The sequence below is a fragment of the Lactuca virosa genome, chromosome 7, assembly GCF_052849685.1.
Source record: "Lactuca virosa cultivar CGN04683 chromosome 7, Lactuca_virosa_CGN04683_v6, whole genome shotgun sequence".
NCBI lineage: Eukaryota > Viridiplantae > Streptophyta > Magnoliopsida > Asterales > Asteraceae > Lactuca > Lactuca virosa.
In genome coordinates, this window is record NC_136432.1 from 12,687,141 (window position 1) to 12,701,937 (window position 14,797).

The 14,797-nt window shown below is 46.3% G+C and overlaps 1 protein-coding gene across 1 annotated transcript; it reads left to right on the top strand.

Annotated features, from left to right (window-relative positions):
• The first annotated feature begins 10,424 nt into the window (after positions 1-10,424).
• Positions 10,425-10,859, top strand: LOC145126406 (uncharacterized). The gene has a single exon (XM_079061780.1). It carries the CDS (start codon positions 10,425-10,427, stop codon positions 10,857-10,859), a length of 435 nt encoding a protein of 144 aa, XP_078917906.1.
• Positions 10,860-14,797: the final 3,938 nt, after the last annotated feature.

Consider the following 14,797-nt stretch of genomic DNA (forward strand, 5'->3'; position numbering starts at 1 on the left):
TGTGAGCCAGTTCCGGAGTAAGATGGTGTTCCGAAGTCAGAAGATGTTTCGGAGTCAATAAGTGTTCCAAAGTCAAATTGGTGTCCAGAACAAAGTTTACGTTCCGGAGTTGGTGTTTTGAATTGATGTTGTCCGAATGTACTTTTGTCCGTCTAAAATAATTGTATTTTTCATTTAGCTTGATTTAACATGTCATAGGACTTAGTCTTTTTTGTCAAACCTAGATAATCAGAGTGTCAGAAATAGCTCTATTATCCGGTCCTATGTTTGTATTTGGTTAGTACGATGTAATGTGCTCTCCCATTTAAAGGAGCTTTCTATCTTAAATCAAGTGACGGATTGTTCAAACAAATATAGCAATATTCTAGTTTACTTCACCTTCCAAGTTATTCTCTCAAACATTCTTCTTGGTATTCATTTATTGTCTTTACCTTGATCATTATCTTTACTCTTCATTAATATCTTGAACACTTCGTTGAATGCATTAACTCAGACTTGACTGGTCTTGCCAGACTTGACTGGAACATTCCTTAGTAAGCATACATTGATCTTAAGCATTAACTCAAGGTTTGAGTTTTCAAACCTTGTCCCTACGCATCAGATCTTTTGTACTCACATGGACAAGCCTTCTATGGTTGACAAAATGAGAACTGCATCTCACCCTTTGGCTTTCGAGGCTTATGCTCCAGGCTGGGCAGTTACTAAGGATTCCTTACTGTCGGAATACATCGACGCCCAGGAGTAGAGTAGTTGTGCTCATCCACCGGCCACAATGAAGATGCTTGCGGGCCAATCAGGTGCTCGTATGGCCAGTGACCTTCGATATGCCTCTGCTCAGGCTTCTGTCCTTATGGTTGCTGCCGCTGACCGGGTTTGCCGCTCTGGCATAAATGAAGCACAGTTAAAAACTTTGCAAGATGTCATTGCAAGCTTAAGGGAGGAACTCCGTGATTCAAAGGCATAGCGTCGAGTACTGCTTGAGCAAAATAGCACCGTGGCCTGCGAGATGGTCACTTTAGAAGATCATGTGGCCACTTTGGAAGGCCAAATGGAGCGACTCGAAATTCAAGTGAGTTCTCTCACTCGGGAGAAGGGTGTTCTAGCTAGTGAGTTGGCCAGGTGCCAACGTCAACTGGCCCGTGCCCGGGTTGATGGTGCTGTTGCACGGGGTATTTTGCAATGGATGTTGGAAAAGGGGATGGTTCGAGTAATTGATAAGGTTATCGAGAGCGCGAAATTTGCCAACGGGATCCAAGGTGTTCAAAAGGTGTGTGAGGCCCTTGGGATTGAAAAAGGGAAAAAGTTAGCTGGTCATTCCATAATTTCTGGTGAACCTGAAGCCCCGGATCCTGGCTGTGTCGCGAAAAGAGCCGAATAGGTGGATATTGCTCTTTCGTCCCTTGCTGAGACGGATTTTGCAAGCCAGTTTCGTCTGGGGAAGCTGGATTATGACAGCTTCCGCCAGTTTTGTCGTAGACCGGGGCCGGGAAACTCTTCCTCGGACTCTGAAGATTGATTTTTGTTTGTCCATTCTGTTCATTCTGTAATGTATCTACATTCCCTGGTATTATATGTATAGTGAAAGATACTGGTTGCTAATGACCAAGAACTGTGGATTTTGCTTTGTGCTTGGTATGGAAATGCTCTTTTTTTTATATATTTTGAATTGACCTATGATATCTTTAGACTAGGGTTATTCGACATTTCTACTGTAATTCTTTTCTGCACACTCCTTTGTTCTAGGGTTCGCGTTGATCGGTTAATGTGCGTTTCAAACGTCGTATAACCGCTACTTATTGACTTATATTTCACTGGCTTGTATGTTTATTCGGGCTTTTTATGTTAAGTTGCGAAATGTTGGTAAATGTTCTTGACTATACTTTGAGGTTTAGCAACCTGTATGTTGGCCGAGATCTTCACCTCAAGGCCTTTAACTGTCTAATTTTAGGGGAAAGCTTATGAATCTTCTTAGAACCCCTTTCTGTATGCCATTAATTTAAGATTTATATATTCTCAGCTCTGAGATGTTATTGGCAAATTTTAGGTAAAGATTATGATTTTTTAAGACCTACGGTTGCATCCTTGCATAGATTCAAGTAGCATAGGTGATCAGTCGTTGTTGCTACTTGGAAAATATGCACAACCCCTTTACTTTGTGTTTTTGCAATTGGTTAAACAGAATTCTGGAAAGCTCTTTCAAAATGAAAATTATATTAACTCTTAAAAATGAAAGACATGAAACAATAGACTCTGAATGTCCAAGTATCAGGGCGCAATCCCGGTGTTCGCGTCAGTACCTGGAGTATGGTTATCATGTACGGATTTTAACCATACTCCTTTTTCTCAGCTTCCGCTTTATTTTTGGTCGAGTGCTCCACTATGACTACCTCGTCATGGTTGTGTATCTTTTCCTCATCTCCTCCAAGTGTTTCTTGATAGGTTGGGATTCCTTCTTGTTTCCACCACCAGGTCTCGGTGTGGGAGAGCTGAATTTCGCCCTTCATACCCTACAGTCGTTTGAACTTTCCCTTCTTCTTGACCCAGAGCGCGTGCTGCGACCGTGGGAAGTGCCTCCCTTTGGTTGGGTGAGAATGCCACCCGTGCTTTTCTGCGCGCCTATCAATCTTGCATTTCACACGATTATTTGGGGTTTCGTTTTGTTCATCAGAGGCCCTGGTTAGTTCTCCTCTATAGGAAAGCTTGCGTGTTAGATTGAGTGACACTCCTCGATTATCTTTGTTGTTCCTGGCGCTTATCTCCTTCATCACAAGGGGATTTGGTTCATATTTGACACTGGCGAAGATCCAGTTCGAGTCCCGAATCGTTCTTTGTCTGGGCATGGCTTCGCCATCGATTGCGGGCCAAACTAGTACCCTTGCCCGTGGGTAGGCATTCCCTTGCTTTGCGATTTTCGCTCCGTGCTCTGGATGGACCATCTTTGGGTCAACGTTTCCTTCTTTCCATGGAAGAGATGTTGTGAGCCGTCCGAACACGTCTCTTTTCCTTTTCCTAGACTCGTGGACCAGCATTTGTGTCGTTGATGGTCTTTGTTATGGATTCTCCACCTTCTGGAAACTTTCGCTTCGACACGATTTGGTTTCTTGCTTTGTCTCTTGTTGGGTATTGCGTTCATTATCTGGTCTAGTTGCTACGACCTTTTCCAACCCATTACTTGTGCTAAATTTGTAAATACTGTGGAGAGTGGACGGAATCGCTTGTAGCTGAAAGAGTGCAGGCCGGCCCAGTAGGATATTGTGTTCAGCTAGGCAGTCAACAATCGAGAACTCGAGTACCCTTGTTACCTGTTTTGTCCCATCATGACTGACTAATGTAAACGGGAGCATGATTGTTCCTGGTAGCCAGATGTCATGAAAGTGAACCCGACTAGCGGGCCCTGCTGTGGTGGCTGGAGGTGTTTTTTCCACTCGATTGGTAACCATTGAAGACAGTGCTCATAAATTACGTTGACCCTGCTTTCGTTATCAATGTATACATTCCTAACACGGTTTTGGCTGATGAATCCTATGATGTGCAATGGGTCGTTCGGATCCCAATGTTCTGGTCTGGGATCACTCGTTGAAAAGGCTATTTTAAGCATGTTTTGATTGTATGCCGTCGCGCTTGCATGTTGGCTCTGGCGGTTGTTGCATGGGCGGGGCCCGGTGATGGTAAGTATCCCTGCCTCCTTTCATGGTCCTCTCCCCCATCCTTTTGATTTCTAGGCTGGTGCTTGTCCTCATCAAATTTTGCTCTGAGCTCTTTTTCTATGTCAACTATGTTTCCAACTAGCTGTTTCTCGTCTATCTCCCTTTTCAATACCGTGCATTCGGTGGTATCATGAGTTTTTCTCTTGTGATATTCGCAAAACTTGGTCTTGTCCTTCCTCTCCTTTGATGTAGTTTTGTTGATTGCATGGACATCTGCATGACCATTTCTGTTGTCATCTTTGTTGAACGGCATGTACCTCCTCGACATGTGTCTAGAGTGGCGATTGTGTTTCTGCTGGTTGCCGTCTTGCCTCTCTTGTTGAGCGGAGCTCGACCGGGATGCCGCCTCTTCCTGTTTGATGTATGCGTTGGCTACAGCTTTGAGATTGGCCTCCTTTCACTCTTCCCTTTCGATTTGTCTCAGGTATTTTTGCAGACGGAACTTGAGCTCGTCCCTGGATACGGGGACTATCCCTTGCATCTTCATAGATAGGGGTCCATGAAGCAGACCTTGGGCGAAGGCGCCCGTCACCAGGAACTCTTAATCTCTTGGGACATTCAAGGTAGCTAGCGTGAATCAATCGTAATAGTCACGAATCGACTCTCCTTCTTTTTGCTTACACGCCATCACATATTTGGCGTCCCCTTTTCCTTTCCTCAACTGCATGAAGTTGTTGAGGAAAAGGTATTTCAGCTGCTCAAAATTTGAGATACTGCCTGGACTTAGAGACTTGAACCACTTGCTTGTGTTTCCAGTTAGGGTGTAGGGGAAATAAGTGCAGGTGAAGCGACGATCCATCTTAAGAGATGTCATCGTCCACTCGTAGTTGTCGATGTGGTCATCCGGGTCAGTAGTACCGTCATATTTTGCCATGTTCGGTATCATCGTAGTGTGCGGAATCTCGTATTGGAGCAGTTCATGGCTAAAATTTGAACTTGCACTTCGCATGGGGTTGTCCATGTACGAGTACGACATACCGCCATAGGCCATATGTTTCTGCGTCTGGTAGGGGCTCGTGTACATCTGGTTGTGCATGGCCACCGGCGAGATGTACGGTTGATAGTGCTATAAGTTTGGCTGCAATCCAAATTGTTGGCATGTGTATTGTCCTGCCGGGAGAACTCTGTATGGGTTTGCTCCTGTGTACTGTTGCGTGGAAGGATTGAATGGTTGAGTGGCCGGCATGAAGGGGTTGAATTCAGGTGTTACTGAGAAATGTACGCCAGGTCCATAGGAGCTGGATCCCTGGTTAATCGAGGTCTGCACACCTGTGACTTGTGTATGAGACACTTCTAGGACTGAACCTGGGGCCTGTTGTGCGAACAGGTTGAAGATCGGTGGTTGCTGTACGAACAGCGGCACATGGGGCAAGACTGTCATGGTGGCGTATGGGTAGACCATCGATGAATATTGCGACTGCGGTTTAATATTGTGGGGGTTCCAGGTTCCGGTGCCCGAAGTGTGTGGAAACAATTGTTGCTGCGAAACAAGTTTCTATGTTTGTTGTGTTGCGACAATCTGTGGAGTTGTGGTTACGATTGCTGCTTGTGGAGGTAGGTTAGTTGTTGGTCGCCATAGACTGGCTATGTAGGTTGTCGCCGTTTCAGCTGCAGAGCTGGATGGTGTCTGTGAGACTGGCGTGCGATTTGAGGCGTGTTCCTCCTGGGTGGGAACTTGCCATCTGTCTAACGGTTACATTGGACATACTGGGCTTTTTTCCGGTGCTCTTGACGCTGCCATAATTTCACCTGCCATTTTTGCTCTTTAGTTGTGCTTCGTGGATGTATCGTTCTGGAGATACGTCCAGATGACGCCAAATGTTGTGATATGTCAGAGATGGTTGAATTGAGATTGAGGGTGAGATTCGTGTTGGTTCCTTCTCCTAATATCACAGTACAAAAGAGAAAGGTGATTGTTAGTCGACGTCTAGGAGGGATTCTCATGACGAAGCTCCAATGATCAAGTTAGAATGGATTCTGAGAGAAGAAAGGGTAAATCTGAGGAAAAAGAGTTTTGTCCCCTGCTTCATGAGGAAGAAGGGTCATTTTATACCTGATTGAGAGGTGCGTGCCTCCTAACTGATTCTGTTAAGCCTTACCTCGTGAGACGTGACGTGGCGGATCCATATTGAAGGATCCCCTGTCACGCCTTTTTGCCTCGTCGCTTCATTGGCTAGAGAAGAGTCTTCGATATTATGATGATTGTGGTTGTCGTCAGATGGGAAAGTGGAACTCTCTAATTGGTCCCACGTTTGTCGGGGTGTTATTTCTAGGAGAAGAGGGCAAGGTGCAGTTCTGCCCTTTAACCGCCATACCAGTGACTCCGCGTTGGCGAGGGCCCGACCTTGGCCTCAGACTGGATACGACCAGATTCTAACCAGGCCAAGCTTGGCGTTAGTTTGGCTTCTCCTTTTTTGACGTTTTCCCTAAGGGATACGTTAACAGTATATATATATATATATATATATATATATATATATATATATATATATATATATATATATATATATATATATATATATGGAGTTGTTCAATCGAGAACATTTCTTATTGCGAGAACATTTGAGAACAAATTTGGACCACACAATTTTTTTATAATTAAAATCATCAAATAATTTTAATATAAATCAAAAAATATATTAATTAATTAAAAAAAACTCACAAACCAACACCGCTCACCACCCAAACAACACCATCCACCACCATCACCACTACCCGTCATAGCCACCCACATCCACCACCTATCTCCACCACCCCTAACCACCACCCACCACCACCTGTCATCACCAACCATGGCCACCATCCACCACGATCACCACCACCACCCACCACAACCACCAACCATTACTACCAACCATAATTATGACCACCACCTCCCACTACCAACAACCACCACCACCCATCACCACCACCCGCCTCCACCACCCATCACCGCCACCCACCACACATCAGCACCACCCATCACAACTGACCAACACCACCCACCACCTTCACCCCCACCACCCGCCCCAACCACCACCCACCACCACCACGCCCACCCACTCACCATCACCACCACCAGACACTGCCAACCACGACCACCACCCATCACCACTACCCGCCACCACCAATCCCACCCACCACCATCACCACCACCCGCCACCACCACCTACCACAACCACCACCATCCACCTCCACTATATATTATTACCACCCTCCCATCACCTACCATTATGACCACCACCAACCACCACCCACCCACCATCCATCACCACCACCCGCCTGCACCACTCATCACTACCACCCACCATCTCCATCATCACCCATCACTAATGTTAATGTTATCGTACGCAGCCACATTAAACTTAACGGAAAGTAATAACGAAGCGTTATCATGCCAGGGCCTTGGCCGGTACCCGGACTTGGCTCAGGTAGGCCAGCGTTGAGCTGGCAGCCCGCTTCTCCTCGTGAGGAAAGAATATTCCTCGTAATCTTCTCATTCTCTCACAACCAATCAGGTCATGATAAGGAGCCTGGTGACGCCTAGAACTGACGTCACCTAGCATTTAGTTATCGTGGGGATATACCTCTTAATAAAAGGGTGCCACGTCTCATTCCCACAGGGGGAGTCACTTCGTTCCGTTAGAAAAATAGGTATAAAAGGATCTCTTCCGGCTCAAGGAAGGGATCCATCTTCTTCCTCACACAATGTACCCAAAAATCTCTCTAAGAAAACTAACTTGATCGTCGAAGCGACGTCCTGGGAGAACACCCGTTCGTCCTTTAACGATTCTTCTGTGTTGTGTTCTAAGGTAAACTTCTGGGACAGATCCATCAACCAGCTTCCAATCCCACGTAGAACACGTCACAAAATTTGGCGCCATCCAGACGTATCCTCAGAGTGACACAGCCAATAAACAACGTTGGTTCTCTGTAAAAGGGCGATCTAAACCCAACAGCACACGGGACTGCAGTAGAAGATCTGTTCAGAATACCGGTGATGGTAAACAACAACCACCCCGTGAGTATAGAACACGAGCCCCAATCCAGGTGCTAATGGCACAGGTACCACCGATTACGGCAGAAATAGCAGAGCCAGTACTGCAGAACAATTTCCGACAACTGTTATTGGAAGGTTCGCTGCCTCAGACGGCGATACCGCATCCCGATCTGCTGCAGGAACCTCTGTATGATAGCACTGAGGTACTCAATATCTCTAAGTCTCTTAAGAGAAACGCAACTCAAGCAAGTGGAGGACGAGATAGAGGTACTCTCGAGAAATGTACTCAATATTAGTTTTTCGACAAGCGATCCCAGACCATTGAACTGAGATCCGCGAGACCCACTCCTCATATCTGGATTCATTCATCATACGAAAATCCATCGAATATACATTGACAATGGTAGTTGCTCCGCCATACTCTATGAGCATTGTTTTAGGCAACTACCAGAGGCATGGAAGGAGGGGCTAAGGCCCCCAACCGGAGAACCACTGGTAGGGTTCACCGGACACAGCTTGTGCCCATTGGGCACTATCCGGCTACCCATAACGTTGGTTAGTCATAACGAAATGGATAGAATCACAAGAACAATCGAATTCTCTGTGATCCGATTCCCAGCAGAACACAATATTTTGCTTGGCCGGTCATCAATCCCCCTACTACAGTTCGTGCCATCAACCATACACGACATAGTTACATTTAGCACGCGCCAGGGATCAGCGACAATCATCGCCACAAACACCAGGGCGCAGCACTGCCACCAGATCATAGTTGTTCCCGAGTTGGTGCGAGCAACAAAGAAGTCGAAGGAGGGATGTTCCACCGAACAACACCAGATAAACATGGAATATCCAGAACAGCTCGTGCGAATTGGCGCTCACCTATCAGGCGAGACCAATGCACGACTGGTAGCGTTTCTGAAGCAATATTCCACCGTTTTCGCCTGGAAACCAACAAATCGACAGGTAATAGAACACAGTATCAATATCACGCCTAGAAGCAATCCTGTTAAACAAAAGAAGAGGGGCCAGGCGGAAGATCGGAACAAGGCTATAAATGCAAAAGTTGCCGACCTAGTGAGTGCTTGCATACTAAAGGACGTAATGTTCCCGACATGGATAGCAAATCCTGTTATGGTGAAGAAAGCCAATGGATCATGGAGAATGTGCATTGATTACTCAAATCTTAATAACGTTTGTCCAAAGGATTGTTATCCTCTCCCGAAGATCGATCAGAAAATCCAATAGCTTGAAGGATTTCAGTTCAAATGTTTCCTCGACGCGTACGAAGGTTATCATCAGGTACAGATGAAACAAGAGGACGAGTCGAAAATAGCCTTTCGTATCGAGAAGGCCACTTTCTGCTATCAGAAAATGCCATTTGGACTCAAAAACACGGGCGCTACATATCAGAGACTAATGGACAATAGATTCGTTTATCAAATCGGCAGAAATATCGAGGTATATGTTGATGATATGGTAAGCAAAAGCCGTAGCGAAGAAACTCTACTCCATGATGTGGAAGAAACTTTTAAAACGCTAGCTAAAGCGCATATGAGGTTAAACCCGGCCAAGTATACCTTCGGTGTGGAGGAACGTCAATTCCTTGGATATCAGATATCCAAGGAAGGGATCCTGCCCAATCCCACCAAAACCAAGAGTTCCTCGAGTCGAAAACTCCCCACAATCTCAAGGGTGTACAAGGGATCAATGGTAGGCTGACGGCATTAGGAATATTCATCGCCAAATCGGCGGAAAAGGTGCTTCCTCTGTACCAAACCATCCAAGGGTGCTTAGATAAAAAGCATTTCAAATGGACGGAAAAAGAAGACGAAGCATTGCAACGACTGAAAGATGCCTTACACCAACTACCGAGTCTTGCTTGCCAGTTACCAGGGGAGACACTACAGATGTATTTAGTCGCTTCGGAAGAAGGTATCTCCTATGTGTTGGCAGTGGAAAGAGAAGGCAAGCAGGTCCCCATCCACTTTGTGAGTAGGGTCGTGCAAGGACCAGAGGTCAATTACCCAGCCTTAGAGAAACTGATCCTCGCCTTGGTATACACTGCCAGGCGACTACGGCGGTATTTTCAAGCCCACAAGGTGGATGTCCTAACCAGCTATCCGATAAAGCAAGTTCTGCTAAGGCCAAAAATGTCTGGGAGCCTGGCCAAGTGGGCCATAGAATTAGGCGAGCACAATATCAATTATCACCCCTAGACTAGCATCAAGGCACAGGCCCTCGCAGACTTCCTAGTCGAAATCCCAAACACTATCAAGGGAGTACTGACAACAATTTCTGTCGACCCATTGGAACCTGAAGCCGACAAAGAACTTTGGAAGTTATACACCAATGGTGCGGCAAGTAAGGAAGGCTCAGGCGCAGGCCTGATCCTTCATAGCCCCAACGGCGAAGAGATCATTTACGCACTGTGATTCGATTTCCAGGTATCCAATAACTAAGCAGAGTACGAAGCACTTCTAGCGGGCCTGAGGTTGGCAAAGGAGGTTGGTGCAAAGCAATTAGCATCTCTCGGTGATTCATTACTTATCACAAACCAGATAAATGGAACATATGAAGAAAAAGATCTAAGGATGCATATATACCTAGATGCAGTCCACAGCCTAAGCAGTATATTCAAAAGTTTTTCAATAAAACAAATCTCCCGGGGAAATAATGCGAGGGTGGATGCTCTCAGCAAGCTAGCCTCAACTTCCTATGATCACTTAACAAAGAAAATGCTAGTCGAAGTGCTCCCGGAGAGAAGCATTGATAACCAAAGGGTTAATACAGTATTGACTACTCCAGAATGGACCAAACCATACGTCGACTACTTGCGCCATGGCGTACTCCCAGATGGCCCGGAGGAGGCAAGAAAAGTCAAGATCAGGGTGTCATATTTTGCAATCAGAGACAACCAACTGTATCAGAGAGGGTATTTAAGCCCATGGCTAAAATGCATCTCTAAGACAAAGGGACAGACGCTCCTGGAAGAAAGTCATTCTGGAGACGCGGCGGCACACGAAGGCGCTCGAGCACTCACAAGCAAAATACTCCGCCTAGGAGTATATTGGCCAGACGTGTACAACGACGTCGCAGCCCTAACCAAGAAATGCAAAGAATGTCAGGCATTCGCTCCTTTTCCAAAATCAACCGGACATGTGGTTGACTAGCATCACCAGCCCATGGCCCTTCCATCAATGGGGGATTGACATAGTGGGACCATTCCCACGAGTTTCAGGGGGTGTGAAATTCTTGTTAGTAGTTGTGGATTATTTTACAAAGTGGATAGAGGCACAACCGCTGGCCACCGTCACAGGATAGCAAATGATAAACTTCATGACCAAAAATATATTGGCTCGCTTTGGCACCCCTAGAATTCTCATAAGTGACAACGACACACAATTTGAAGGAAGTCCCTTCAAGGAGTGGTGCGAAGACAAGAAAATTCACCGCCGGTTCACGTCCGTGGCGTACCCTCGGGCCAATGGAGAAACTGAGATATAAAAAAAACCATATTCAATGGTCTGAAGAAGAGGTTATTCAGATCAAATTCTGCCTGGGTGGATGAGCTCCCAACAGAGTTGTGTTCATATCGTACCACAGCAAGGTCAAGCACGGGAGAAATGCGATTCAGCCTAACCTATGGGACGGAAGCAGTCCTCCCATTGGAAATAGTGGTTGGCTCACTGCGAACAGAGAGTTTCGAGGAAACAGCCAATGAAGAAGGGCGACACCAGGACTTGGACATGCTCGATGAAAAACGTGAGGCTGCACAAATACGCTAAGCATTGTAAAAATCGCGCACCGAGAACTATTACAACCGCCAAGTCCGGGTCAAGAATTTTAAAGTTGGAGAATGGGTGCTAAGGAAAAACGATTCCAGCCATCCCGAGCCATTGGGGAAACTCAGTGTCACTTGGGAGGGACCGTACAAAATTGTGGAAGCCCATAAGAATGGTGCTAATGTACTAGAAGCCCATGACGGGCGTGCAATCCCAAGAACTTGGAATACGCAGAGCATGCATCATTTTTATTCTTAAAACAGGTGTCAAAGATAAATTGAATGTTAGCAAAATCATTGTGTATTAGTTTTGGAATGTAAAATTAGCAAAAATTACTTTACCATTCCCAGTCTTATAACACTCCAACAGTAAGATTAGAAAAAAGAGAAAGGGCAATTCAGATGCTCCTTATTTTCAAGCTTGAAAAGTAAAATAAAGAGGTTATGTACATTTACCATGAGAGAACGAGGACTGATCATCCAACGTCACATCAGTGAAATCGATAAAAGGAGGAAGCCAGGGGTTTGTATAAAAAAAGGTTCATAACCTTTCCCCCAAACCATGTTCATCAACCACATTATAGCAAATAACAAACGTACAAAAGAACATGTGACATAAGTGTAGAAGAGTCATAACCTTCCACTAATGAGAAAACACAATCGGGTGAGCCTCAAGATGACGATCTTTGCTACACCTAGGGTCTTTAAGCAGCAAATTAGAACAAATTTCTCAAAGACCAGCATTACTAAAGCACAAGGAGTTCACAAATAAAAGAACTCAGACCAGGGATTTAAGCAAACCCTGCATAAATACTATGTGATGGCCAACATAAACCATTTACAAATCAACCAAACAAAAGAATATGTGAGATAATGAGAAACATTCACACCCATAAATTAAAAGCAAACATTGTCAAATCGCCGGACTCCCGGACTTTAGAACTGCCACAGAGGGCAGCAAGGATAAAAAAAAAGAGAAAATATTGTTCACAAGAGTTACATCAAAACAAACCAGAAAAATTACACTACTCATGGGCAGGGACTGTACCATCACCGAGTAGAGAGCTTGGGCCAGGGCCTGACTCTTCATTATGAGCATCTTGACAAAGAACACGGAGCCCGGCCAAGTCCATGTTGCCAAGGCAGAGATAGCCAGAAAAATCCGTCTCAGTGAACGTCGCCATGGCATCCTCCATCTCCTGGGTCTTGGTGACCACGTTCACCTCCATCTCTGGGTTAAACTCCCCGGCAACCACCAGTTCTTTTACGACTCTTTTCCCCTACTCCACGCCTGCCGCAACGCAAGCTGCCTGCACATGAACCAAACCTTGGAGAAATTGCGGGATCTCAATCACCCTGTCCACCACCCGGTTAAGCCCATCACAAAGGATCCATGAAATATCCTTCTCCAACACCCCTCCTGCGGTACTTTCCCCAACCAGGTTTGCCTCCAAGTATGATGTTCATTTGCTTAGGCCGGTGTTTTCCAAGGTCAGGACCCCCACGCAATCATTCAGGCACTTCACCTCCCCGTCTAGCTTTGCCACTTGCTCTTTTAAGCTTGCCTTCTCGCACAGCGCCACCTTTTGCCGGCCCTACCAATTGCGCTTGTCGGCTTCCATTTTTGCCACCTGGGCCTTCAGATCTGCACATTCAATGCTCACCTTGTCCGCCTAAGACTGGATAGTCTCTATGTCGGAAATGCGCTCAGCAGTTGAAACCATGTAAGATGACACTTGGGCGGCGGCATAGCGAAGACCGTCGGCCATGTGCTCATCCGAAAAAACGGATAAAGCTTCAGTTGTAGCAGGTGGAAAAGCATGACGACACCACTCAAGAGCAGTGTCGTGGTCGGACACAAGGTCTCTGGGAGTCAGGCTCTAAGATGGTCTGTAGGCACCTAAATGAGACCCTGCAGAAGGGGGGACAGTTCCTGTTTTACCAGAAGCAGTTGACACGAGACCTTGGGAAGGCGAAGACCCAGTCTTCGCCGTGGCTACTCCAGCAGTAGGATCATGGTTGTTCATGTCGGTGTTTCCTTTCTCTGTATGACTGGGCAGTTCAGTCGCACTGTTGTGTGCCCCCTCCAGTAGTTTCGGAGAACTTTCATCGGGGGCACTTGTGGAACCCTTTGAACCCCCTAGCAAGAAACTCAGATTACGTTTCTTTTGCAGAGGGGGATCGGTGCTAACCGTCTCAGCACTGCCGCCGAAAGAGGCTTCCAAGAAAGCGAATCGCCTCTTGACGCGACGGAGACTCCTTGGGGACCCGGAAGGGGCAGGATCCTTCTGAGAAGCGCCAGTTACAACAACCTCCCGCAGATCTGGATCCTTGTCGGTGCCAACAACACTTTCTGAACCGACGGTAACCTCAATTCCCTGACCAGAAATAGGGGGTGGAAGGGTCTCTACAAGGTCGACGTCGCGACACTCAAGATTACCGTCAAATAAACCTTGAAGAGCTTTCTCCAACGAAATAACCTCCTCCACAACTGGTAACAAAACAAAGACAGCAACGGTTAACCAAAACGCTGATATTAACGCGCTTTGCCGGGTAAAAAGGGGGGGGAAGGAGGACAAGAGAAAACAGAAGAAGAAACATCATACCTTCTTTCTCGACGAAAAACTCGGGCATCTTCCCATGAGCCCTCCAAGCGACGCTCATCCCGCCAGCGGCCAAGAAGCACTCGAGCCAATCCTCTCCATTGATGTTGATCTTCTCAAGAGCATTAGCCAGCTACTTGTCAGCACCAAAGAGCGTTGGAGCACGGTCCACATACGCCTTAGTCCTTGGGTAGCTGAGCACCACAAGGTCGTTGTTCACCCACAGAAACTTCTCCTGCTAGTTCTTCTTGTACTTTTTTATCATGGATGAGGGTAGGCACTCCCCGCCAACGAGAAAGGGTCTGAGACCCAGACTAGGTGGAAGCATTGAAGAAATACTTGAACGCCGGAACAGTTGGCTGACGGCCTAGGGCACGGCAGAGGAGTTCAAAACCCACTATATTGTTTATGGCAATTGGGGTCAGCTCCCTCACGAAAAACCCATATTCTCGGATGATCAGATTGAAGAAGTCTGTAGTGGGCATACGCAGACCCGCCTCGAATAAAGCAATCGGAATGCCGACCTTGCCCTCGGGAGGACTATAAAGCGACACATCAGGAAGAGGAATTTTGAACCCCATGTTCGGGGACAAACCCAAATCGAAACTAAAAAGAATCCCATTCTTCAGCAGTAAGATCCCTTCCAGAAGGACAATCGGTAGCCATGAAAGAACGCAAAGAAAAGGTCGAAAGGGTTCTTTGAAGAAAGAAAGCATAAAGAGAA